Source organism: Delphinus delphis, chromosome 10, assembly GCF_949987515.2.
Source record: "Delphinus delphis chromosome 10, mDelDel1.2, whole genome shotgun sequence".
Classification (NCBI taxonomy): Eukaryota; Metazoa; Chordata; class Mammalia; order Artiodactyla; family Delphinidae; genus Delphinus; species Delphinus delphis.
This window is the reverse complement of record NC_082692.2, coordinates 47,480,640-47,506,751: the sequence shown is the minus strand read 5'-3', so window position 1 is coordinate 47,506,751 and position 26,112 is coordinate 47,480,640. Positions and strand designations below refer to the sequence as shown.

At 37.8% G+C, this 26,112-nt stretch overlaps 1 protein-coding gene across 1 annotated transcript in view; it reads left to right on the top strand.

The window, feature by feature from the left end:
* SLC4A7 (solute carrier family 4 member 7) overlaps nucleotides 1-26,112 on the top strand; it is a 123,438-nt gene that overhangs the window by 45,350 nt on the left and 51,976 nt on the right. Inside the window, exons 3-6 of the mRNA XM_060022070.1 lie at nucleotides 517-663; nucleotides 20,645-20,783; nucleotides 21,331-21,491; nucleotides 23,772-23,960. Coding sequence (XP_059878053.1) covers nucleotides 517-663; nucleotides 20,645-20,783; nucleotides 21,331-21,491; nucleotides 23,772-23,960 — 636 coding nt within the window. The remainder of the gene's footprint in view (nucleotides 1-516; nucleotides 664-20,644; nucleotides 20,784-21,330; nucleotides 21,492-23,771; nucleotides 23,961-26,112) is intronic.

The following is a 26,112-nucleotide window of genomic DNA, read 5'->3' as shown; positions in this document are numbered from 1 at the left end:
CCTCACTAGGCTTAATCATTTCTAGCTTCTGATTTAAGGTGAGAGATGTGCGACTCTTTCACTTGAACGGTTAGAGGCCGTTGTAAGGTTTTTAATTGGACTAATTTCAGCATTGCTGTGTCTTAGGGAATAGGGAGGCCCAAGGAGAAGGAGAGAGATGGGTGAACGGATGGTCAGGGGAGCAGTCAGAACACATACAACATGTATCGATTAAGTTCACCATCTTACATGGGCATGGTTTGTGGTGCCTCCAAACAATCACCATAGTAAATCAAAGATCAATGATCATGGACCACCATAACAAATACAATAATAATGAAAAAGTTGGAACCATTGCAAGAATTACTGTCAAAACACGACACAGAGACAGGAGGTGAGCAAATGCTGTTGGAAAAATAGTGCTGATACATTGGTTCAATGCAAGGTTGCCACAAACCTTCTATTTGAAAAAAACACAGTATCTGTGATGTGCAATAAAATGAGGTCTGCCAGTAATGTTTCCGAACATTTTACCAGGTCATCGAGCTGTGTATATAGGTGTCCACGTCCCATTTAGTAAAGAGAGTCGCCGGCGTCACAGGCATCGTGGACACAAACATCACCACCGGAGAAGAAAAGACAAAGACTCAGACAGAGAAGATGGACGGGAATCTCCTTCTTACGGTAAGAGAATGGAAAGTTCTCCATTAACAGTTTAAGGTTCTTTCCTGGAAAGTTTTTTTTTTTAATTAAATATTTCCTTTTTAAAATTGTATTTCTGCTATAACTCAGACACAGTATATGCATTGAGGAATACTAATTGAAGTGAGAATATTTTTTCTACAAGAAAAATGCTTAGTTTATAGGTTAAGATCTACTTAGGATGAGTGAAAAAAGTAAGGGGCTTTGGTTTCTTTATTGTATTCCAGCCTTGGAATTGTAAATGTTGAGTATTGGCACTTAAAATGCAATTTAGGAGGGTTTTTATTTCCTTTTCTCTATTATATATTTCACAATTAACATATGCAATGAACAAATATCTGGAATCCTTAGGCTCCTGGAAGAGATTGAAAAATTTTTTTTTCATTCTTAAATACATTTTTTACCAGAAGATTTTTATCCATAAAGCTGGATTACTTGGTTATCTGTGCAGAAAAGAGTGCTTTGGTTTAATAGTATTGTCTTCAGAAGGACAGAATTTTTGTTTGAAAGCAGAGCAATAAAGAAGTGCCAGTAGACAGAGGAAATGATGGGAATCTCAGAAGGCAAAAAAGGCATATGGTAGAGGAAAATGAATTATTATCTGATAATAAAGATTAGTAGTTATTTAAGTGCTCCTGAAAGCTGGAAAGGCGAGAGCCCAAAAAAATAGCTGTGTGGCTTGAGCAGGACATTGCACTCAGTTGACATGTAGGGTGTCACTGGTTTTTTAGGACATCGTGGCCCATATGGCCATCTATGCCATAGGTCCTAGTGTGTGCATTTTCGAGGAGCCATGTGAGCTGCACCCCCTCAGGCACTTGTGTGCTGTGCTGAAGGAAAGTTCTTTTGACGAGGTAAAGAGGGAAAGAATTACTGTGTATACTACAGCTTATGTCATGATCATAAGAAAGAAGATACTGATTGCCTAGTAAAATATTAAGTGCCAATTCTTTGCTAAGTATTCCACCAAGCCCTTGACAACGTGCTTTGACTTAACCTTCTCAGCAGTTTTAAAAAATTAAAGATAGGTATTATTGTTTTCATTATATAGATGGAGAAACTTCAACTTAGGCTAAATGATGGGAATCTCTTAGCCAGTACTAAGAGATACTGATGGCCCAATAAACTATTAAGTGGTCATATAGCTAACAAAAATATGTCACTGGTGAAGGAAAAATCAGTAATTTTAGAAAGCATTATTAGTGGACCTTGATGACATTGGTAGTTGAGAAGTATTTTGCTGTAATTTTGTGAGTGGATCAGTATGCTTCTCTATTTCATTCTGAATAAAAAGGCACACCATATTTTTTATAGGAATGTGGCTTACTAGACTGTAAGTATGTTTATATGTTCACCTGGCTAGGTGGTTTAATGTTCAAGCTGAGGTCTGAAATATGAAGTCTAAATATAGTGGTTTGAAAATAAATTTGGTGGAGAAAATATTTGTAACTTTTTCATAGAGTAATTATGCCTAGAAAAGTTTTATGCCACAGAATTGGGTTTATTTTGGTTTTAACTCCAATCTGTATCCTAGAAATTGCTATGAAGTCCCTTCTTTCTAACCCCCACTCTCCAAAAAGAGATTACACAGGTGTTTTGCTTCTGGACATGATGGAATAACAGGAATTGAATTTGCCCTCCAATTTTAAACACTTAGAAAACTGCACAAGATATATGAAACAGTAATTTTCAGACAATGGACAACAGAGAGCATAGGATGCTGAGCTCTGAGAGAGGGGAAGCAAGTGAGATGACCCCTGTGGTCCTGAGTTCATCCCTGTGAGACAGTTTCCAGGCCACAGCATGAGGAACCAAGACAGAGAGTAGCAGGCTCTCAGAGTTGAGGAGACAGTGTAGAATTTGGGGAGGCCTAGTAGGTTAGGATTTAAGATGTAGAGTGCCAGAGAGTAGAGAGCTACATACAGAGAGTGTTCTAAAGGTCTGAAGAAGGGTCCTTTTAAATCTTTGGCTGGGTACTAGTCTGGGTATGTGTGACAGGAAACTACCTGAGGCTTGATAAATAGCCACCAGAAAGCAGTATGGTAAACAATTCCTGGATTTCACACAAAGACTGAGAATAGGATGTGTTCCCACCAGTCAGAGTGGAAAGACCTTGTGACATATAGGGCATTAGATAGAGGTCTCAGAAGGGTATTGCCTTAGTAGTAGGTCTAAATTAGTTTTACACTAAAGGCTGCACTGGATCTGCTAGAAAAAAAAAAAAAATTGAAAGCAGGTCTTGAAAGAATTAAACTGACTTCAGGTATCTGCATGCTGGAAGAAAGTCTGGTACTACTAAAAGAAATACAGTAAAACCTAGCACCTAACCATGAGAAATGCACAATATCTGACATCCACAAATTATTTGGAATATAATGAAGTAGGAAAATAGGCATAACCAAGAGAAAAATAAATCAATAGAAACAGATCCAGAGGGAGGAGCTTCAAGATGGCGGAAGAGTAAGACGTGGAGATCACCTTCCTACCCACAAATACATCAGAAATACATCTACATGTGGAACAACTCCTACAGAACACCTACTGAACGCTGGCAGAAGACCTCAGACCTCCCAAAAGGCAAGAAACTCCTCACATACCTGGGTAGGGCAAAAGAAAAAAACAGAGACAAAAGAATAGGGACGGGACCTGCACCTCAGGGAGGGAGCTGTGAAGGAAGAAGTTTCCACACACTAGGAAGCCCCTTCACTGGCAGAGATGGGGGTGGCGTGGGGGGGCAGGAGCTTTGGAGCCACGGAGGAGAGCACAGCAACAGGGGTGCAGAGGGCAAAGCGGAGAGATTCCCGCACGGAGGATCGGTGCCTGAGAGGCTTGTCTGCTTACCCACTGGGACGGGTGGGGGCTGGGAGCTGAGGCTCGGGCTACGGAGGTCAGATCCCAGGGAGAGGACTGGGGTTGCCTACGTGAACACAGCCTGAAGGGGGCTAGTGTGCCACAGCTAGCCAGGAGGGAGTCCAGGAAAAAGTCTGGAGCTGCTGAAGAGGCAAGAGACTTCTTCTTGCCTCTTTGTTTCCTCGTGCGCGAGGAGAGGGAATTAAGAGTGCTGCTTCAAGGAGCTCCAGAGACGGGCACAAGCTGTGGCTATCAGCGCAGACCCCAGAGACAGGCATGAGACGCTAAGGCTGCTACTGCAGCCACAAAGAAACCTGTGTGCAAGCACAGGTCGCTATCCACATCTCCCCTCCTGGGAGCCTGTGCAGCCTGCCACTGCCAGGGTCCCATGATCAAGGGACAACTTCCCCGGGAGAAAACACGGCGTGCCTCAGGCTGCCGCAATGTTATGCTGGTGTCTGCCGCCGCAGGCTGGCCCCACACTCTGTACCCCTCCCTCCCCCAGGCCTAAGTCAACCAGAGCCCCCAAATCAGCTGCTCCTTTAACCCCGTCCTGTCTGAGCAAACAAAAGACGCTCTCAGGCGACCTACATGCAGAGGTGGGTCCAAATCCAAAGCTGAACCCCGGGAGCTGTGTGAACAAAGAAGAGAAAGGGAAATTTCTCCCAGCAGCCTCAGGAGCAGCGGATTAAATCTCCACAATAAACTTGATGTACCCTGCATCTGTGGAATACCTGAATAGACAACGAATCATCCCAAATTGAGGAGGTGGACTTTGGGAGCAACTATATATATATATTTTTTCCCTTTTTCTCTTTTTGTGAGTGTGTATGTGTATGCTTGTGTGTGTGATTTTGTCTGTATAGCTTTGCTTTTACCATTTGTCCTAGGGATCTGTCAGTCCATTTTATTTGTTTGTTTAGGTTTTTGGTATAGTTTTTAGCACTTGTTATCATTGGTGGATTTGTTTTTTGGTTTGGTTGCTCTCTTCTTTCTTTTTTTCTTAAAAAAATTTTTTTTTAATCTTTTTTATTTTAATAACTTTATTTTCTTTTACATTATTTTATTTTATCTTCGTCTTTCTTTCTTTTTTTTCCCTCCCTTTTATTCTGAGCCATAAGGATGACAGGCTCTTGGTGGTCCAGCCAGGTGTCAGGGCTGTGCCTCTGAGGTGGGAGAGCCAAGTTCAGGACACTGGTCAACAAGAGACCTCCCAGCTCCACGTAATATCAAAGGGTGAAAGTCTCCCAGAGATCTCCATCTCAACGCCAAGACCCAGCTCCACTCAACAACCAGAAAGCTACAGGACTGTACACCCTATGCCAAACAACTAGCAAAACAGGAACACAACCCCATCCATTAACAGAGAGGCTTCCTAAAATCATAATAAGGCCACAAACACCTGAAAATGCACCACCAGACATGGACCTGCCCACCAAAAAGACAAGATCCAGCCTCATCCACCAGAATACAGACACTAGTCCCCTCCACCAGGAAGCCTACACAACCCACTGAACCAACCTTAGCCACTGGGAACAGACACCAAAAATAATGGGAACTACGAACGTGCAGCCTGCGAAAAGGAGACCCCAAACACAGTAAGTTAAGCAAAATGAGAAGACAGAGAAACACACAGCAGATGAAGCATCAAGATAAAAACCCACCAGACCTAACAAATGAAGAGGAAATAGGCAGTATACCTGAAAAAGATTTCAGAAAAATGACAGTAAAGATGATCCAAAATCTTGGAAATAGAATGGAGAAAATACAAGAAAAGTTTAACAAGGTCCTAGAACTAAAGAGCAAACAAACAGTGATGAACAACACAATAAATGAAATTAAAAATTCTCTAGAAGGGATCAATAGCAGAATAACTGAGTCAGAAGAACAGATAAGTGACCTGGAAGATAAAATAATGGAAATAACTACTGCAGAGCAGAATAAAGAAAAAAGAATGAAAAGAATGAAGGACCATCTCAGACACCTCTGAGACAACATTAAGCGTGCCAACATTCGAATTATAGGGGTCCCAGAAGGAGAAGAGAAAAAGAAAGGGACTGAGAAAATATTTGAAGAGATTATAGTTGAAAGGTTCCCTAAAATGGGAAATGAAATAGTTAATCAAGTCCAGGAAGCACAGAGAGTCCCATACAGCATAAATCCAAGGAGAAATACACCAAGACACATATTAATCAAACTATCAAAAATTAAAGATAAAGAAAACATATTAAAAGCAGCAGGGGAAAAACAACAAATAACACACAAGGGAATCCCCATAAGGTTAATAGGTGATCTTTCAGCAGAAACTCTGCAAGCCAGAAGGGAGTGGCAGTATTTAAAGTGATGAAGGAGAAAAACCTACAACCAAGATTACTCTGCCCAGCAAGAATCTCATTCAGATTTGATGGAGAAATTAAAAGCTTTACAGACAAGCAAAAGCTGAAAGAGATCAGCACCACCAAACCAGCTTTACAACAAATGCTAAAGGAACTTCTCTAGGTAGGAAAACAAGAGAAGGAAAAGACCTACAGTAACAAACCCAAAACAATTAAAAAAAATAGTAATACGAACATACATATCAATAATTACTTTAAATGTAAATGGATTAAATGCTCCAACCAAAAGATATAGCCTGGCTGAATGGATACAAAAACAAGACCTGTATATATGCAGTCTACAAGGGACCCACTTCAGACCTAGGGACACATACAGACTGAAAGTGAGGGGATGGAAAAAGATATTCCATGCAAATGGAAATCAAAAGAAAGCTGGAGTAGCAATTCTCATATCAGACAAAATAGACTTTAACACAAACACTATTACAACAGACAAAGAAGGACACTACATAATGATCAAGGGATCGATCCAAGAAGATATAACAATTGTAAATATTTATACACCCAACATAGCATCTCAATACATAAGGCAAATACTAACAGACATAAAAGGGAAATTGACAGTAACACAATCATAGTAGGGGACTTAGCACCCCATTTTCACCAATGGACAGATCATCCAAAATGAGAATAAATAAGGAAGCACAAGCTTTAAATGATGCATTAAAGAAGATGGGCTTAAATGATAATTATAGGACATTCCATCCAGAAACAACAGAATACACATTCTTCTCAAGTGCTCATGGAACATTCTCCAGGATAGATCATATCTTCTTGGGTCACAAATGAAGACTGGGTAAATTTAAGAAAATTGAAATCATATCAAGTGTCTTTTCCAACCACAGTGCTGTGAGACTAGATATCAATTACAAGACAGAATCTGTAAAAAATACAAACACATGGAGGCTAAACAATACACTAATAACCAAGAGATCACTCTAGAAATCAAAGAGTAAATAAAAAAAATACCTAGAAACAAATGACAATGAAAACACCATGACCCAAGACCCAAAACCTATGGGATGCAGCAAAAGCAGTTTTAAGACGGAAGTTTATAGCAATGCAGTCCTACCTTAAGAACAAGAAATATCTCAAATAATCAACCTAACCTTACACCTAAAGCAATTAGAGAAAGAAGAACAAAAAAACACCGAAGTTAGCAGAAAGAAAGACAATATAAAGATCACATCAGAAATAAATGAAAAAGAAATGAAGGAAACAATAGCAAAGATCAATAAAAATAAAAGCTGGTTCTTTGAGAAGATAAACAAAATTGATAAACTATTAGCCAGATGCATCCAAAAAAAAAAGAGAGAAGACTCAAATCAATAGAATTAGAAATGAGAAGAGAGAAGTAACAACTGACACTGCAGAAATACAAAGGATCATGAGAGATTACTAAAAGCAACTATATGCCAATAAAATGGACAACCTGGAAGAAATGGACAAATTCTTTTTTTTTAATTAAAATTTTTTTTTTATTTTTGGCTGTGTTGGGTCTTCATTTCTGTGCAAGGGCTTTCTCTAGTTGTGGCAAGTGGGGGCCACTCTTCATCACGATGCGTGGGCCTCTCACTATCACGGCCTCTCTTGTTGCGGAGCACAGGCTCTAGACGTGGAGGCTCAGTAGTTGTGGCTCACGGGCCTAGTTGCTCTGCGGTATGTGGGATCTCCCAGACCAGGGCTCGAACACGTGTCCCCTGCATTAGCAGGCATATTCTCAACCACTGCGCCACCAAGGAAGCCCTGGACAAATTCTTAGAAATGCACAACCTTCCGAGACTGAACCAGGAAGAAATAGAAAATATGAACAGACCAATCACAAGCACTGAAATGGAAACTGTGATTAAAAATCTTCCAACAGACAAAAGCCCAGGACCAGATGGCTTCACAGGCGAAATCTATCAAACATTTAGAGAAGAACTAAAACCTATCCTTCTCAAACTCTTCCAAAATATAGCAGAGGGAGGAACATTCCCAAACTCATACGAGGCCACCATCACCCTGATACCAAAACCAAACAACGATGTCCCAAAGAAAACTACATGCCAATATCACTGATGAACATAGATGCAAAACTCCTCAACAAAATACTAGCAAACATAATCCAACAGCACATTCAAAGGATCATACAGCCTGATCAAGTGAGGTTTATCTCAGGAATGCAAGAATTCTTCAATATACACAGATCAGTCAATGTGATACACCATATTAAGAAATTGAAGGAGAAAAACCATATGATCATCTCTAGATGCAGAGAAAGCTTTCGACAAAATTCAGCACCCATTTATGATAAAAACCATGCAGAAAGTAGGCATAGAGGGAACTTTCCTCAACATAATAAAGGCCATATATGACAAACCCATAGTCAACATCGTCCTCAATGGTGAAAAACTGACACCATGTCCACTAAGAACAGGAACAAGACAAGGTTGCCCACTCTCACCACTATTATTCAACATAGTTTTGGAAGTTTTAGCCACAGCAATCAGAGAAGAAAAAGAAATAAAAGGAATCCAAATCATAAAAGAAGAAGTAAAGTTGTCACTGTTTGCAGATGACATATTATACCTAGAGAATCCTAAAGATGCTACCAGAAAACTAGTAGATCTAATCAATGAATTTTGTAAATTAGAAGGATGCAAAATTAATGCACACAAATCTCTTGCATTCCTATACACTAATGATGAAAAATCTGAAATTGAAATCAAGAAAACACTCCCATTTACCATTTCAACAAAAAGAATAAAATATCTAGGAATAAACCTACCTAAAGAGACAATGACCTGTATGCAGAAATTTTAAGACACCGATGAAAGAAATTAAATATGATACAAATAGATAGAGAGATATACCATGCTCTTGGATTGGAAGAATCAACATTGTCAAAATGAGTATAGTACCCAAAGCAATCTACAGATTCAATGCAATCCCTATCAAACTGCCACTGGTATTTTTCACAGAACTAGCACAAAAAATTTCACAATTTGTATGGAAACGCAATATTGAGAATGAAAAACGGAGTTGGAGGAATCAGGCTCCCTGACTTCAGACTGTACTACAAAGCTACAGTAATCAAGACAGTATGGTACTGGCACAAAAATAGAAATATAGATCCATGGTACAGGATAGAAAGTCCAGAGATAAACCAATGCACATATGCTCACCTTATCTTTGATAAAGGAGGCCAGAATATACAATGGAGAAAGACAGCCTCTTCAATAAGTGGTGCTGGGAAAACTGGACAGCTACATGTAAAAGAATGAAATTAGAACACTCCCTAACACCATACACAAAGGTAAATTCAAAATGGTGTAAAGACCTAAATGTAATGCCAGACACTATAAAACTCTTAGAGGAAAACATAGGCAGAACACTCCATGACATAAATCACAGCAAGATCCTTTTTGACCCACCTCCTAGAGAAATGGAAATAAAAAGAAAAATAAACAAATGGGACCTAATGGAATATGAAAGCCTTTGCACAGCAAAGGAAACCATAAACAAGACTAAAAGACAATCCTCTGAATGGGAGAAAATATTTGCGAATGAAGCAACTTGCAAAGGATTAATCTTCAAAATTTACAAGCAGCTTATGCAACTCAATATCAAAAAAGCAAATAACCCAATCCAAAAATGGGCAGAAGACCTAAATAGACATTTCTCCAAAGAAGATATACAGATTGCCAACAAACATATGAAAGAATGCTCAACATCATTAATTATTAGAAAATGCAAATCAAAACTACAGTGGGATATCTCACACTGGTCAGAATGGCCATCATCAAGAAATCTACAGAGTGCTGGAGAGGGTGTGGAGAAAAGGGAACCCTCTTGCGCTGTTGGTGGGAATGTAAATTGATACAGCTACTATGGAAAACATTATGGAGGTTCCTTAAAATCTAAAAGTAGGGGGGGAATCAAGGTGGCAGAGTAGAAGGACGTACTCTCACTCCCTCTTGGGAGAACACCAGAATCACAACTGGCTGCTGGACAATCATTGACAGGAAGACACTGGAACTCACCAAAAAAGATATCCCACATCCAAAGACAAAGGAGAAGCCACAATGAGACGGTAGGACGGGTGCAATCACAGTAAAATCAAGTCCCATAACTGGTGGGTGGGTGACTCACAGAGTGGAGAACACTTATACCACAGAAGTCCACCCACTGGAGTGAAGGTTCTGAGCCTCATGTCAGGCTTCCCAACCTATGGGTCTGGCAACAGGAGGAGGAATTCCTAGAGAATCAGAATTTGAAGCCTAGTGGGAATTGACTGCAGGACTTTGACAGGACTGGGGGAAACAGAGACTGCACCCTTGGAGGGCACACACAAAGTACTGTGTGCATCGGGACCCAGGGGAAGGAGCAGTGACCCCAGGGGAGAGTGAACCAGACCTACTTGCTGGCGATGGAGGATCTCCTGCAGAGGCAGGGAAGGGGGGCTGTGGCTCACCGTGGGGACAAGGACACTGACAGTAGAAGTTCTGGGAAGTACTCCTTGGCATGAGCCCTCCCAGAGTCTGTCATTAGCCCCACCAAAGAGCCCAAGTAGGCTCCAGCGTTGGGTTGCCTCAGGCCAAACAATGAACAGGTGGTGAACCCAGCCCCACCCATCAAGTCAAGTGGATTAAAGTTTTACTGAGTTCCGCCCACCAGAGCAACAGTCAGCTCTACCCACCACCAGTCCCTCCCATCAATCGTTTAGCCTCATCCACCAGAGGGCAGACAGCAGAAGCAAGAACTACAATCCTGCAGCCTGTAGAACAAAAACCACATTCACAGAAAGATAGACAAGACAAAAAGGCAGAGGGCTATGTACCAGATGAAGGAACAAGATAAAACCCCAGAAAAATAACTAAATGAAGTGGATACAGGCAGCCTTCCAGAAAAAGAATTCAGAATAATGATAGTGAAGATGATCCAGGACCTCAGAAAAGAAAGGAGGCAAAAATTGAAAAGATGCAAGAAATGTTAAACGAAGACCTAGAAGAATTAAAGAACAAACAGAGATGAACAATAAAATAACTGAAGTGAAAACTACACTAGAAGGAATCAATAGCAGAATAACTGAGGTAGAAGAACGGATAAGTGACCTGGAAGACAAAATGCTGGAATTCACTGCTGTGGAAGAGAGTAAAGAAAAAAGAATGAAAAGAAGTGAAGACAGCCTAAGAGACCTCTGGGGCAACATTAAATAAAACAACATTTGCATTATAGGGGTCCCAGAAGGAGAAGAGAGAGAGAAAGGACCAGAGAAAATATTTGAAGAGATTATAGTTGAAAACTTCCCTAACATGGGAAAGGAAATAGCCACCCAAGTCCAGGAAGCGCAGCGAGTCCCATACAGGATAAACCCAAGGAGAAACATGCTGAGACACATAATAATCATATTGGCAAAAATTAAAGACAAAGAAAAGTTATTGAAAGCAGCAAGGGAAAAACGAAAAATAACATACAAGGGAACTCCCATAAGGTTAACAGATTATTTCTCAGCAGAAACTCTACAAGCCAGAAGGGAGTGGCATTATATACTTAAAGTGATGAAACAGAAGAACCTACAACCAAGATTACTCTACCCGGCAAGGATCTCATTCAGTTTCGATAGAGAAATCAAAAGCTTTACAGAGAAGCAAACGTTAAGAGAATTCAGCACCACCAAACCAGCTCTACAACAAATGCTAAAGGAACTTCTCTAAGTGGAAACACAAGAGAGGAAAAGGACCTACAAAAACAAACCCAAAACAATTAAGAAAATGTTCACAGGAACATACATATCGATAATTACCTTAAACGTAATGGATTAAATGCTCCAACCAAAAGACACAGGCTTGCTGAATGGATACAAAAAAAAAGACCCACATATATGCTGTGTACAAGCGACCCACTTCAGAGCTAGGGACACATTCAGAATGAAAGTGAGGGGATGAAAAAAGATATTCCATGCAAATGGAAATCAGAAGAAAGCTGGAGTAGCAATACTCATATCAGATAAAATAGGCTTTAAAATAAAGAATGTTACAAGAGACAAGGAAGGACACTACATAATGATCAAGGGATCAATCCAAGAAGAAGATATAACGATTATAAATATATATGCACCCAACATAGGAGCACCTCAATACATAAGGCAACTGCTAACAGCTATAAAAGAGGAAATTGACAGTAACACAATAATAGTGGGGGACTTTAACACCTCACTTAACACCAATGGACAGATCATCCAAAATGAAAATAAATAAGGAAGCAGAAGCTTTAAATGACACAATAGACCAGATAGATTTAATTGATATTTATAGGACATTCCATCCCAAAACAGCAGATTACACTTTCTTCTCAAGTGCACACAGAACATTCTCCAGGATAGATCACATCTTGGTTCACAAATCAGTCCTCAGTAAGTTTAAGAAAATTGAAATCATATCAAGCATCTTTTCTGACCACAACGCTATGAGATTAGAAGCAAATTACGGGAAGAAAAACGTAAAAAACACAAACACATGGAGGCTAGACAATACGTTTCTAAACAACCAAGAGAGCACTGAAGAAATAAAGAGGAAATCAAAAAATACCTAGAGACAAATGACAATGGAAACACGACGATCCAAAACCTATGGGATGCTGCGAAAGCAGTTCTAAGAGAGAAGTTTATAGGAATACAATGTTACCTCAAGAAACAAGAAAAATCTCAAGTAAACAATCTAACCTTACACCTAAAGGAACTAGAGAAAGAAGGAGAAACAAAACCCAAAGTTAGTAGAAGGAAAGAAATCACAAAGAGCAGAGCAGAAGTAAATGAACTAGAAACAAAGAAAGCAACAGCAAAGATCAATAAAACTAAAGCCTGGTTCTTTGAGAAGATAAACAAAATTGATAAACCTTTAGCCAGACTCAATAAAAAAGAGGGAGAGGACTCATCAATAAAATTAGAAATGTAAAGGAGAAGTTACAACAGACACCGCAGAAATACAAAGCATCCTAAGAGACTACTACTAGCAACTCTGTGCCAAAAAAATGGACAACCTGGAAGAAATTGACAAATTCTCAGAAAGGTATAACCTTCCAAGACTGAGCCAGGAAGAAACAGAAAATATGAACAGACCAATCACAAGTAATGAAATTGAAACTGTGATTAAAAATCTTCCAAGAAACAAAAGTCCTGGACCAGATGGCTTCACAGGTGAATTCTATCAAACATTGAGAGAAGAGCTAACACCCGTCCTTGTCAAACTCTTCCACAAAATTGCAGAGGAAGGAACACTCCCAAACTCATTCTATGAGAGCACCATCACCCTGATACCAAAACCAGACAAAGGTACCACTAAAAAAGAAAATTACAGACCAATATTACTGATGAGTATAGATGCAAAATCCTCAACAAAATACTAGCAAACAGAATCCAACAACACATTAAATGGATCATACAACATGATCAAGTGGGATTTATCCCAGTGATGCAAGGATTCTTCAATATACGCAAATCAGTCAATGTGATACACCATATTAACAAATTGAAGGATAAAAACCATATGATCATTTCAACAGATGTGGAAAAAGCTTTTGACAAAATTCAGCACAAATTTATGATAAAAACTCCAGAAGGTGGGCATAGAGGGAACCTGCCTCAACATACAAAGGCCATATACGACAAAGCCACAGCCAACATCCTGCTCAATGGTGAAAAACTGAAACCATTTCCTCTAAGATCAGGAACGAGACAAGGATGTCCACTCTCACCACTATTATTCAACATAGATTTGGAAGTCCTACCCACGGCAATCAGAAAAAAAAAGAAATAAAAGGAATACAAATTGGAAAGGAAGAAGTAAAACTGTCACTGTTTTCAGATGACATGATACTATACATAGAGAATCCTAAAAATGCCTCCAGAAAACTACTATAATCAATGAATTTGGTAAAGTTGCAGGGTCCAAAATTAATGCACAGAAATCTCTTGTATTCCTATACACTAATGATGAAAAATCGGAAGTGTTTCCATAATTTCTCTTTCAATTTACCATTGCAACAAAAAGAATAAAACACCAGGCATTAAACCAGCTAGGGAGACAAAAGACCTGTATGCAGAAGAGTATAAGACACTGATGAAAGAAATTAAAGACGATACAAACAGTTGGAGAGACATTACCATGTTCCTGGATTGGAATAATCAATATTGTGAAAATGACAATACTACCCAAAGCCATCTACAGATTCAATGCAATCCCTATCAAATTACCAATGGCATTTTTTATAGAAGTAGAACTAAAAATCTTAAAATTTGTATGGAGACGCAAAAGTCCCTTAATAGCCAAAGCAACCTTGAAGGAAAAAAACGGAGCTGGAGGAATCAGACTCCCTGACTTTAGACTATACTACAAAGCTACAGTCATCAAGACAATATGGTACTGGCACAAAAACGAAACGTAGATCAATGGAACAAGATGCAGAGCCCAGAGATAAACCCACGCACCTATGGTCAAGTAATCTATGACAAAGGAGGCAGAGATATACAATGGAGAAAAGACAGTCTCTTCAATAAGTGGTGCTGGGAAAACTGGACAGCTACATATAAAAGAATGAAATTAGAACCCTCCCTAACAATAAAAATAAACTCAAAATGGATTCGAGACCTAAATGTAAGACCGGACACTATAAAACTCTTAGAGCAAAACATAGGAAGAACACTCTTTGACATAAATCACAGCAAGATCTTTTTTGATCCACCTCCTACAGTAATGGAAATGAAAACAAAAATAAACAAATGGGACCTCATGAAACTTCACAGCTTTTGCACAGCAAAGGAAACCATAAACAAGATGAAGAAAGAACCCTCAGAATGGGAGAAAATATTTGCAAACGAATCAATGGACAAAGGATTAATCTCCAAAATATATAAACAGCTCATGCAGCTCTATTAAAGAAACAACGCAATCAAAAAGTGGGCAGAAGACCTAAATAGATATTTCTCCAAGGAAGACATACAGATGGCCAAGAAGCACATGGAAAGCTGCTCTACATCACTAATTATTAGAGAAATGCAAATCAAAACTACAATGAGGTATCACCTCACACCAGTTAGAATGGGCATCATCAGAAAATCTACAAACAACAAATGCTGGAGAGGGTGTGGAGAAAAGGGAATCCTCTTGCACTGTCGGTGGGAGTGTAAATTGATACAGCCACTATGGAGGTTCCTTAAAAAACTAAAAATAGAATCACCGTATGATGCAGTAATCTCACTACTGGGCATATACCCAGAGAAAACCATAATTCAAAAAGACACGTGCACCCCAATGTTCATTGCAGCACTATTTACAATAGCCAGATCATGGAAGCAACCTAAATGCCCATCGACAGACGAATGGATAAAGAAGTTGTGGTACATATATACAATGGAATATTACTCAGCCATTAAAAGGGACGAAATTGTCATTTGTTTAGACGTGGGTTAATCTAGAGGCTGTCATACAGAGTGAAGTAAGTCAGAAAGAGGAAAAAAAATACCATATGCTAACACATATATATGGAATCTTTAAAAAAATGATTATTAAAAACCTTCAGGCAAGACGGGAATAAAGACACAGACCTACTAGAGAGTGGACTTGAGGATATGGGGAGGGGAAGGGTAAGCTGGGACAAAGTGAGAGAGTGGCATGGACATATATACACTACCTAACATAAAATAGATAGCTAGTGGGAAGCAGCTGCATAGCAGAGGGAGATCAGCTCAGTGCTTTGTGACCACCTAGATGGGTGGGATAGGGACGGTGGGAGGGAGGGAGACACAAGAGGGAAGAGATATGGGGACATATGTATATGTATAACTGACTCACTTTGTTATAAAGTGGAAACTAACACACCATTTTAAAGCAATTATACTCTAATAAAGATGTTAAAAAAAAAAACAACAGATCCAGAAATCACAAAGTTAATGGATTTCAAAAACAAGCATGTTAAAGCAATATAATAAATATGCTTCATATGTTCAAGAAGAGAGAGGCTGAAAATATATGAAAGTCCCACATGGAACTTATACAGATGAAAAATGCAATATCTCAAATGAGTATTACGCTAGATAAGATTAACAGATGAGTTGAAATTACAGAATAAAAAAGATAAGTGACTTTTGAAGATATTGTGATAGAAACTAATAAAAATGAAACAAAAAAAGGCTGAAGACCAATAAACAGCATCAGTAATTTGTTGGACAGTATCAGGTAGTCTATCATATGTATAATTGGAGTGCCAGAAAAATTTCCAAAATTAATAAAAAGTCTGAACTCACAGGTCCAAGGAGTTCAGCAAAACGCAAGGAGAAGAAACATGAAGAAAAACTGCACAAAGTTACATAAAAATTAAACTGCTGAAACCAAGACATAACAGTCCTAGATGTATATAACAACGGCTTCAAAATCCATGAAACAAAAACTGAAAAAATTGAAAAGAGGAAGAGAGAAATCCACAAGTATAGCTGGAGATTGCAACTCTCCTTTCTCAGTAATGGATAGAGCAAGTTATCAAAAAATCAGTAAGGATATAGAAGACCTAAATAACACACTGTAAGTCAGATTGATAGTCACATGCATAGAACATTTCACCCAACCACAGCAGAATACACATTCTTTACAATTGCATATTGAAGATTTAACCAAGATCATATTCTAGACCATAAAGCAAGTCTTAATACATTTAAAAAGACTGGAAGTGTATTCTCTGACCACAAATAGAATTAAACTAAAAAGATATTATGAAAAATGCCCAGATATTTGGAAATTAAGCACAAAGTTTCTCAGTAACCCATGGGTTAAAGATGCAGTCACATCAGAAATTAGAAAATATGTTGAACTCAAGAAAACGAAAACACGGTACAGGCAGAAAATTGAGAGAAAATCTTGCAAAGTGAGGACACAGTTCTGACACGCACAGGTTTCATTTAGCATGGTAATGTGCAAAGTGAGGACTGCCTACATATTAGAATTTGTTAGATATTGCTAAAGCAGTGCTTAGAGAAAAACGTATAGCATTTAGTTTTTATACTAGAAAAGAAGGGACTTCCCTGGTGGCACAGTGGTAGATACTCCGTGCTCCCAGTGAAGGGGGCCCAGGTTCGATCCCTGGTCCAGGAACTGGACTTCACATGCATGCCGCAGGTGGGAATTCGGGAGTTCGCATGCCACAACTGAGGAGCCTACCTGTTGCAACTAAGACCCAGTGCAAACAAATAAATTTAAATAAAGAGGTTAATTTAAAAAACGCAGAACAAGAAAGACCTAATCAATGATTTAAGCTTGTAACTTAAGAAATTGAAGGAAAAAATAGAGCAAATTAAGCCTAAATAAACAAAAGAAAGGAAACAATAAAAATGAAAGCAGAAATGAATAAAATAAAAATCAGACCAGTAGTAGCAAAAATCTGTCAGACTGCAATCTGGTTCTTTGAAAAGATCAATAAAATTGAGAAATCTAAATAGCCAAACTGATCATGTGAGGGAAAAAAAGATACAAATGACCAGCACCAGAAATTTTCAGTACAGATTCTACATATTAAAGAATAAGGAGGGAATATTATGAATGATTTTATGCCAACAAAATTGATACTTCAGATTAAGTGGGGAAGTTTCTTAGGAATACATGCTGTTAAGCAGAAATGGATAACTTGGATTATCCTACATGTATAAAAGGAAATTGAATTTGTAGTCTAAAGCATTCCCACAATGGAAATTTACTCCCAAATGGCATCAAACATATAAGAAAGAAATAACACAGACTCTGCTAGAAAATTGAAGATGAGGGAACACTTTCCCATTCATATTGTGAATCTAGCATTTCCCTGATACCAAAACCTGATGAAGATGTTACAATAGAATAAAACTACACACTAATTATTTCTCATGAATATAGATTCAGAAATCCTTAACAAAATAAAAGCATATCTAATCCAGCAATACTTAAGAGGGATAATACATCATGATGGTGGTAGTCTGAATAGTGGCCCCTACAGTGTCCATATTCCTACTGTCTGGAACCTGTGAATGTTAACCTTATTTGGCAAAAGTGCTGCATCTCTAGATGTGACTAAGTTAAAGGATTTTGAGAAGTGGGGATTATGCTGGATTAATGCAGATGGGCCAGATTCATCACAAGGAGTCAGAAGGTCAGAGAGGAGACAGTAGTTACAGTGATGGAATGAGGAGGCATCCAGACCTAAGGAATGTAGGCAGCCTCCAGAAGCTAGAAAAGGTAAGGAAATGGATTTTCCCCTAGAGCCTCCAGAAAGAACCAGCTCATGATTTTTTAGCCCTGTGTAAAATTCATTTTGGACTTATGGTCTCCAGAACTGTAAGAGAATAAATTTGTGTTATTTAAGCCACCACGTTTGTGGAAATTTGTAATAGCAGCAATAGGAAATTAATACGATAAACAAGTGGAAATGCAGGGTTGGTTTAAAATTTAAACATCTATCAGTGTAAATAAACATATTAATAGTATAAAGGAGAAAAACCCATATAATCATATCAATAAGACAGAAAAAGCCTTTGACAAAATTCCACCCCCCTTGTTTGCTAGGAGTTAAAACTGTCTTTAGATAAATTCTATTTATCTACATCTAACAAATTCTATTTATTTAGAAATTTTCTAAATTCTATTCTAGAATTTTATCTCCTTGCAAACTAGGAATATCAGAAAACTTCTTCAGTGTGATATAGAGCATTTAGAAATGCTGGTGAAAGACTGAATGTTTTCTCCCAACATGGTACTGGCACACGTAGCCAGTGTAATAAGGCAAGAAAGAAATGAAATGCATCCAGAAAGTAAATGAAGTAAAATTGTTTTTATTCACAGTTACAGAATCATATGTGTAGCAAATCCTAAGCAATCTACAAAACTACAGAACTGAGTGAGTTTAACAAGGTTACAGGATACAAAATCAGTGTACAGAAATCAACTGTATTTCTATATAGTAGCAATGAGCAATCAGAAACTGAAATAAAAAACAACACAATAGGGCTTCCCTGGTGGCGCAGTGGTTGGGAGTCCACCTGCCGGTGCAGGGGACACGGGTTTGTGCCCCGGTCCGGGAGGATCCCACATGCCGCAGAGCGGCTGGGCCCGTGAGCCATGGCCGCTGAGCCTGCGCGTCTGGAGCCTGTGCTCCGCAGCGGGAGAGGCCACAACAGTGAGAGGCCCGTGTACCTCAAAAAAAAAAAAAAAAAACAACACCACAATAGCACCAGAAGTATTACTTGGGGATGAATTTCACAAAAGATGTGCAAGACCTAATTGTTGAAAGGTTCAAATATTAGGAAGTTCAGTTACATTGTGTTTTTGTTTGTCCTGCATTGGTCTTAGAGTATTCCTTCATTATGAAGACCCATGTCGTGTACATACTGGACAAGTTTCAGATATGTTTTTCATACTGCCTCTTCCCGTTTTTCCTCTTTCTGGAGTTTTTCTTGTGCGACGTTTTTATTCTGTTTTCTATATCTCTTAACCTTGCGTGTTTTGTCTTATTTGTCATTGATGCATTCTGTGTAACCTCCTCCTTATTTCTGTCTTTTCCTTTAACAATTTTATTTCTAATCTTTTTTTTCCAATAAATTTATTTATTTATTTTTGGCTGTGTTGGGTCTTCGTTGCTGCACGCGGGCTTTCTCTAATTGCGGCGAGCGGAGGCTACTCTGTTGCGGTGCACAGGCTTCTCATTGCGGTGGCTTCTCTTATTGTGGAGCACAGGCTCTAGGTGCGTGGGCTTCAATAGTTGTGGCACGCGGGCTCTAGAGCACAGGCTCAGTAGTTGTGGCGCACGGGCACAGTTGCTCCGTGGCATGTGGGATCTTCCAGGACCAGGGCTTGAACCTGTGTCCCTTGCGTTGGCAGGTGGATTCTTAACCACTGTGCCACCAAGGAAGTCCTTCTAATTTACTTTTTAACCTGTTTTAATATCCCTCTTGCAGCTATAAGTTCCTGGAGGTTTGTTTACCTAGATGTAAATTTTGTGTTTGACGTCCTCTATTATATTTGGAAGAATTTGATTTTGTTTTTAATTGATGCTTGTTGTATGCTTCAGTGTTTATTCTGGGACCCCTGGGGCTTTCAACTGTCCTGGACTAGAATGTACGCTAATTTCTCTGTTTGGGGATCCTGTACCACACAAGTAGTTTAAAACTCAGATGTCATGAGCAGCAGTGACCTGTCTACCTCCCTAACCTCAGCTGACAGACTTTTGCTTCTCCATGATAGTAGGAAAAGTTAGTTTTGAGTTTTCTCATCCTGTTTTTTGAACTTGGGGATTTCTTTTTTTACTCTTGAACTTAACTACATATTAATTAAATATTTGAAATGTTCTATATTATCTAACATTTCCATCTATTTTTGGTGAGGAAAAGGTCCTGTCTCATGCATAGTGTTTTCTTGGTTTTGGATGTTGCTTACTGTTATTTGTTTGATTTACATTGGTTTGTTAAAGATTAATGTGACTTTAACATATAATTTTTCTTTTTAATCTGTGGAGGTGATCTTTCTGTGAAATTCTTTTGTTCTAGATTGTTGGTCCTTGTTTCCTTCCAGAATTATAGTATTTTAATAATAATGAAAAGAAATTTGTTCTGATGGAATATATTTATAAGAAAAGCATTTCATTTTCAGAATTTTGAATTTACCTTTGTATTAATTGAGGAAAATTTTGAGTGTATATTTTTAAATTCTGATTTTGTCAAGACACACCATCCCAGAGAGTCCAGTTCATTCTGGGTACCGAAGATGATGATGAAGAACACATTCCCCATGATCTCTTCACGGAAATGGATGAGCTGTGCTACAGAGATGGAGAAGAGTATGAATGGAAAGAAACTGCCAGGTGATGATACGCTCTCAGTTTTTAACTGCCTTTACTTGGTTTCTTTTTGTAATGAGAATATAAGATTGAAATTGAGACATCCAGTACTTTAAAACAATGAGTAGAGAATTTCCTTCTGTTTGGAAATTTTATCTTTATTCTCAAAATTTGTTTCCTTAAATAATTTTTAATACTATAATATAAGAAAAGGAAATATGTTACTGTAGATTTTAATGTCTTTAATTAGAGGAAACAAGTTTGAAAAATCAATGTCTTGCATATTTAAAGTTTAAAATAAGATTGGAAGCTGAAACTGAAATTCCAGAGTTTGTTTCTGTAAACTTACTACAGTGATAGCTAGAATAGAAAGAGGAACTACAAAGGTAACTTGTGCCTATCGACATTATAGACCATTAGCCTAATTTGCAAAAATGTGTTTGTAGCGAAATTTTGTTTTGGTGGTGGTGATCTTTGTTTCTGTTTAAAAGAAAAAGCTTATGTTTATCATATTAAAATAAACAAATGGAATCATTATTTGTAAAATATTGTTATACATTATACATTTCAGATGGCTGAAATTTGAAGAGGATGTTGAAGACGGTGGTGACCGGTGGAGTAAGCCTTACGTGGCGACCCTCTCTTTGCACAGTCTTTTTGAACTGAGAAGTTGCATCCTAAATGGAACAGTCATGCTGGATATGAGAGCAGGCACTCTTGATGAAATAGCAGGTGATAGCAAAGTGACTTCTTTATAGTTAAATTGTATTGAAGTTAGAGATACTTAAATAAGGAAAATAAAGTGGAATTTTAGACCATTGATTTGACAGTTACATGTTGAGCTTCCATTCTGTGCAGGGCAGTATGAGGAGTAGACATATAAATAACCCTTTTTGTCTTTGATAAGTTTGGAGTCTAAAAGATTAAATTAGAGAGATGTAACTACAGTTATCAAGAAGAAAGTGACTAGTGCCATAAGCAAGATATGGAGTCTGTTCTCTGGAAATGCAGAGGAAGGAGCTTTTTGTTTCTTTGTTTTTTGGACCAAGGTATCTGGGGAAGATACAGAGAGTACATTAACTATTCAACTTATCCATAGAATTTGAACACATGGCGATAGGGAGCAGGGTGGTGCAAGAGAAAAGAAAGTATTCTAAGGAGGAGGAAGAGAAGGAAGAAAAGTCTAGAAAGTATAGACAGCTATGAATCTCAGAAAAGTCAATTATCTGTGAGTATACAGATTTCTTGAGATATGTTAGAAAAATAAATTAGAGGTGGATTGTGACTAGCCTTGAATTACTGGGTTAAGAAATTGGATTTTATTTGGTAGGCATTTTGGCTCTCAGTGATTTTTAAGTTGGAGAATAGTATGATCTCGATGTGTGTCAGGGATATCATTCTGGCAAGAAGAGGTAGGGTGGCTTTGGATAAGGAGATTAGAAGCAAGGAGGTCATTTATTCTCTTGGAATGTCTAAGCAAGAAGATGACGATCTATGTCTGGTAGGTAGTAGCAATGGAAACAAAGGAGAGAAAATTGAAGGATACTGTGGAGGTAGAAAGAAGGAAAAGATAGCTGTGATAAAGCTATTTGGTCATTAACTGAAGTTGCTCAAAACCAATATCAAGTTCAATAGTAATAAATTTGATAGTGTGACTACCATTATAGATTGTCCAATATAAAAACAAAAAACTATTGTATTTGATCTTCAAGAGGACCGTAAATTTATTAGAATTTCTCAGGCTAGAAATACCAGTATGTTGATATTACCAGATTGATAGATTTGACCTTGTGCTGCAAATCTTTAAGTTATGGAAGTCCTTTCTTGTTCTATATAAATGACTGAAAAACTGAGTAGGATTAGGAATATTGAATTCAGACATATTCAATATGTCTTACTTTGGCTTTTAATGATCACGTAATACAATATAATATTTTAGTAAATGTATAATCCAGTGTTCATTTGTATGGTAGCCTGTAGTCATGGTGTTGCTGTTAAGAGTTTACCTGCTAGGTTGATCTAATTTTCTCTCAGAGGAACCTTATCATAGATTTGAAAGCCTGACTGTTTTATATCAAGTTACTGCCACTTTTAAAAAATATTTATATGTCCTTTATAAATTAAAAATAGTCCAGGACTTCCCTGGTGGCGCAGTGGTTGGGAGTCCGCCTGCCGATGCAGGGGACACGGGTTCGTGCCCCGGTCCAGGAGGATCCCTCATGCCGCGGAGCAGCTGGGCCCGTGAGCCATGGCTGCTGAGCCTGTGCGTCCGGAGCCTGTGCTCCGCAACGGGGGAGGCCACGGCAGTGAGAGGCCCACGTACCTCAAAAAAAAAAAAAAAAAAAAAAAATAGTCCAGGCACCGCAGTAATGTATAAAATGTCATTGCCATCAATCTCCCCATTTCCCACACCTCCCTCACAGCCTGATATAGTCATCTTTCTAAAACTTATTACTTCATATTTTATCTATTCAGTTACTCACTGGTTTTTCTACCTGTGGATGAGTGAGAGCAGAAACTTGATCTGCTTAGTTAATTGCTATATTCCCAACACGTAATAGGTACTCAGTAAATAGTTAATGATTGAATGAATGAGTACAGATACTCATCTACAGTTTTGGGGAAAAGTATGAGGTGAAGCAAGAAAATACCTTTACTTCTTAGGAAGCCAATATTTGAATATCCATTTTAATAGAATTTATTGTATCATCAGTAAAGCACCTTCAACTATATAGGAAGGTTATTGGTGAATAACAGTAGCTTTTCAATAAATACTAGTATTTATTAAAATAAGGGTCTCTATTAATATGTTCATTTTTGTTGGATAATGTTCATATTTATCTTTATGCATCCATTATTCAATATTAGAAGAGAATGATACTTTCTAGAGCTATTTAAGAATCTTATTTTTCTGGTAAGATTTCACTTAAGATTTATTCTGTGTTATAGTCATCCAAGTATTAGTTTATTTAATAAAAATGATTGTTATCTATGTATTTTTTCTTTGCCTAGATATGGTATTGGACAACATGATCGCCTCTGGCCAGTTGGACGAGTCCATAAGAGAGAATGTCAGAGAAGCCCTTCTGAAGAGGCACCATCATCAGAATGAGAAAAGGTTCACCAGCCGGATTCCCCTTGTTCGATCTTTTGCAGATATAGGCAAGAAACATTCTGACCCTCACTTGCTTGAAAGGAATGGTGAGATAAGTTGTGGCATTCCTTTTTTGCTAACACGTCTACACTAATGGCATTCCAGTGTGTTACAATTAGCATTCAGGAAAAGAAACATATTTTTTCTAGATAATTACATAGGCCTTTATCTTTTTAATTCTCTTTAAAATAATAATTTGTGCATTTAAAGATTTCATTTCTAAAATGTCTTTACAGCGTGACAGAATTATCTGTAGAAATTACTTAGAGTAAATGCTTAATTTTTTCATCTGTTAAAATGGGATAAGTATTGGTAATATTTAAACACTACACTATACGTAACCCTGAATTACTCTCCTTCTTGCTTTTTTGTTTCTGCTGAAGAATTCTTGTATATTTGATAAAAGAGCCATAAATTATTATCTATAAATTTAATCTTTTGAAAATTTTAAGTCTTGTGTTTGGGCCTTTAATATTAGATTTTTCCTGGAGATTTTTTTTTTTTCTCCTGAGTATACTTTACTTGCTAGGCATAAGCAAGTATTTTGGGGTTGGTCTGCTGATTTCACTGCTTTTTATTTACATAATTGGTGAAAGGTTTTTGTGCTTGTTCCTGTCTTATGCTAGGGATGATGCAGTTGATTTTTTCAAGCCATTGAGAATGGCACAGACCCACACACTGCTGCTCTCCCCTCTCATTCACGGTCTAGCATGGGTTATGTGGGACATGGGGAGAATGTGTTTTTGTAGCCATTTACCTCTGTCACTGTCTTAAGGCTGGCATGCTATCACTGGGGTTCTATTTTGGGTCTCAAAGATGCTCTGATGACAGTGACTGGAAAAATCCAGTTGCAAAGAATTGGAGCTGGTTTTGAGGGTCACTGCTGCCTCTAGTTGCTACCATTACCCAAGGCTTGTGAGAATTACAGTGAAGAGGAGTGGAGGATGGGCCACAAATCCTTCTGCTCATCTTTTCTGTCTCTGAAAAGAGTATGGCTTTTAACTGTTCTACAAGCACACAGTCACAGGTGGTAGGATATAACATGTTTAAAGTTGACAGTACTTAGTCATCGTTTGCAGCTCAGTGTAAGATAATTAAGTCCATTTTCTTCTGAGCATTTGACCAATAAAACTCTTTAATCTATTTAAAATTGTGCCTTTCTATATTCAAGGAACCTTAAGAATGAAAGAAATCTCTTATGGACCTAAGTTCAATCTGAAAGCAAGCCATCTATGTCATGTCTTTTTTTCACCTTTCCATGTATTGCATATGCTCTACTTCAGTGAAGTGAATTTGTTTGCCTAAAGAGACCATATTAAATCTTTCTTCCCCATATGCAGTGGTTCCTGATTATTCTCCAATTGTCAGTTGATTCCTTTTAATCATAAGACAACGCCTGTTTTCTTTTAGATGCCATTTTAGCATGGGCATTTCATTATTTTGTTATAGTTGTAATTTAACAATTTTTTCTGCATGTAGCTTATTTTTTAACTAAATAGTGGTGGTTTATGGATTAAAAGTTCATATTTTTAATATTTCTGGGATCTCTTGAGCATGTAGCTTTGATTACTTAGATCATGTGGGGTTGTTATATTTCTCATGCTTTTCCTGAAAAAACAATGTTATTCCATTAAGCCACACTTAATTAGAATAAACAAGTTTTTGAAGTATAACTATACCTGACGTTTTGAAATACTGTAGACTTAACTTCCTCATCACTCTTGTTGGTAAGAAATACTTTATTCTTAGCTAGTTAAGTTAGAGATTGTATGTATTTGTTTTAATTTATCTGCTGCCTTAGAAATGTAAGCATATTTTAGGGCATTTATTAATACCAGATAATGAGCTCAAGAATATGTATCTTTTAAAATTGACGTTTCTCTTTTGAAAAAAAAAATTCCTATAACATGTCTTATGTTTTTAAATTTTACTTGAGAGTGCTATCAGTAGGTGATGCCCTATTGGCTTAATGTTATTGATATCACCTTTAAGTTAAGAATTATTAGATACCATTAATGTGGACTTTTCTTATGAGAGAATATGTAGTGGTTCGGTGCAATGTAGATAAAATGCACTAAATATCAGTGCTGTTAAGTTTTGTTTTGGGTTTTATTTCTTAGATTATTTTTGTGTTATATTCTGATTTGCTATTTATCATTTTTTTAAGCAGCAGCTTTCCATTGATATTATTCTTTAATT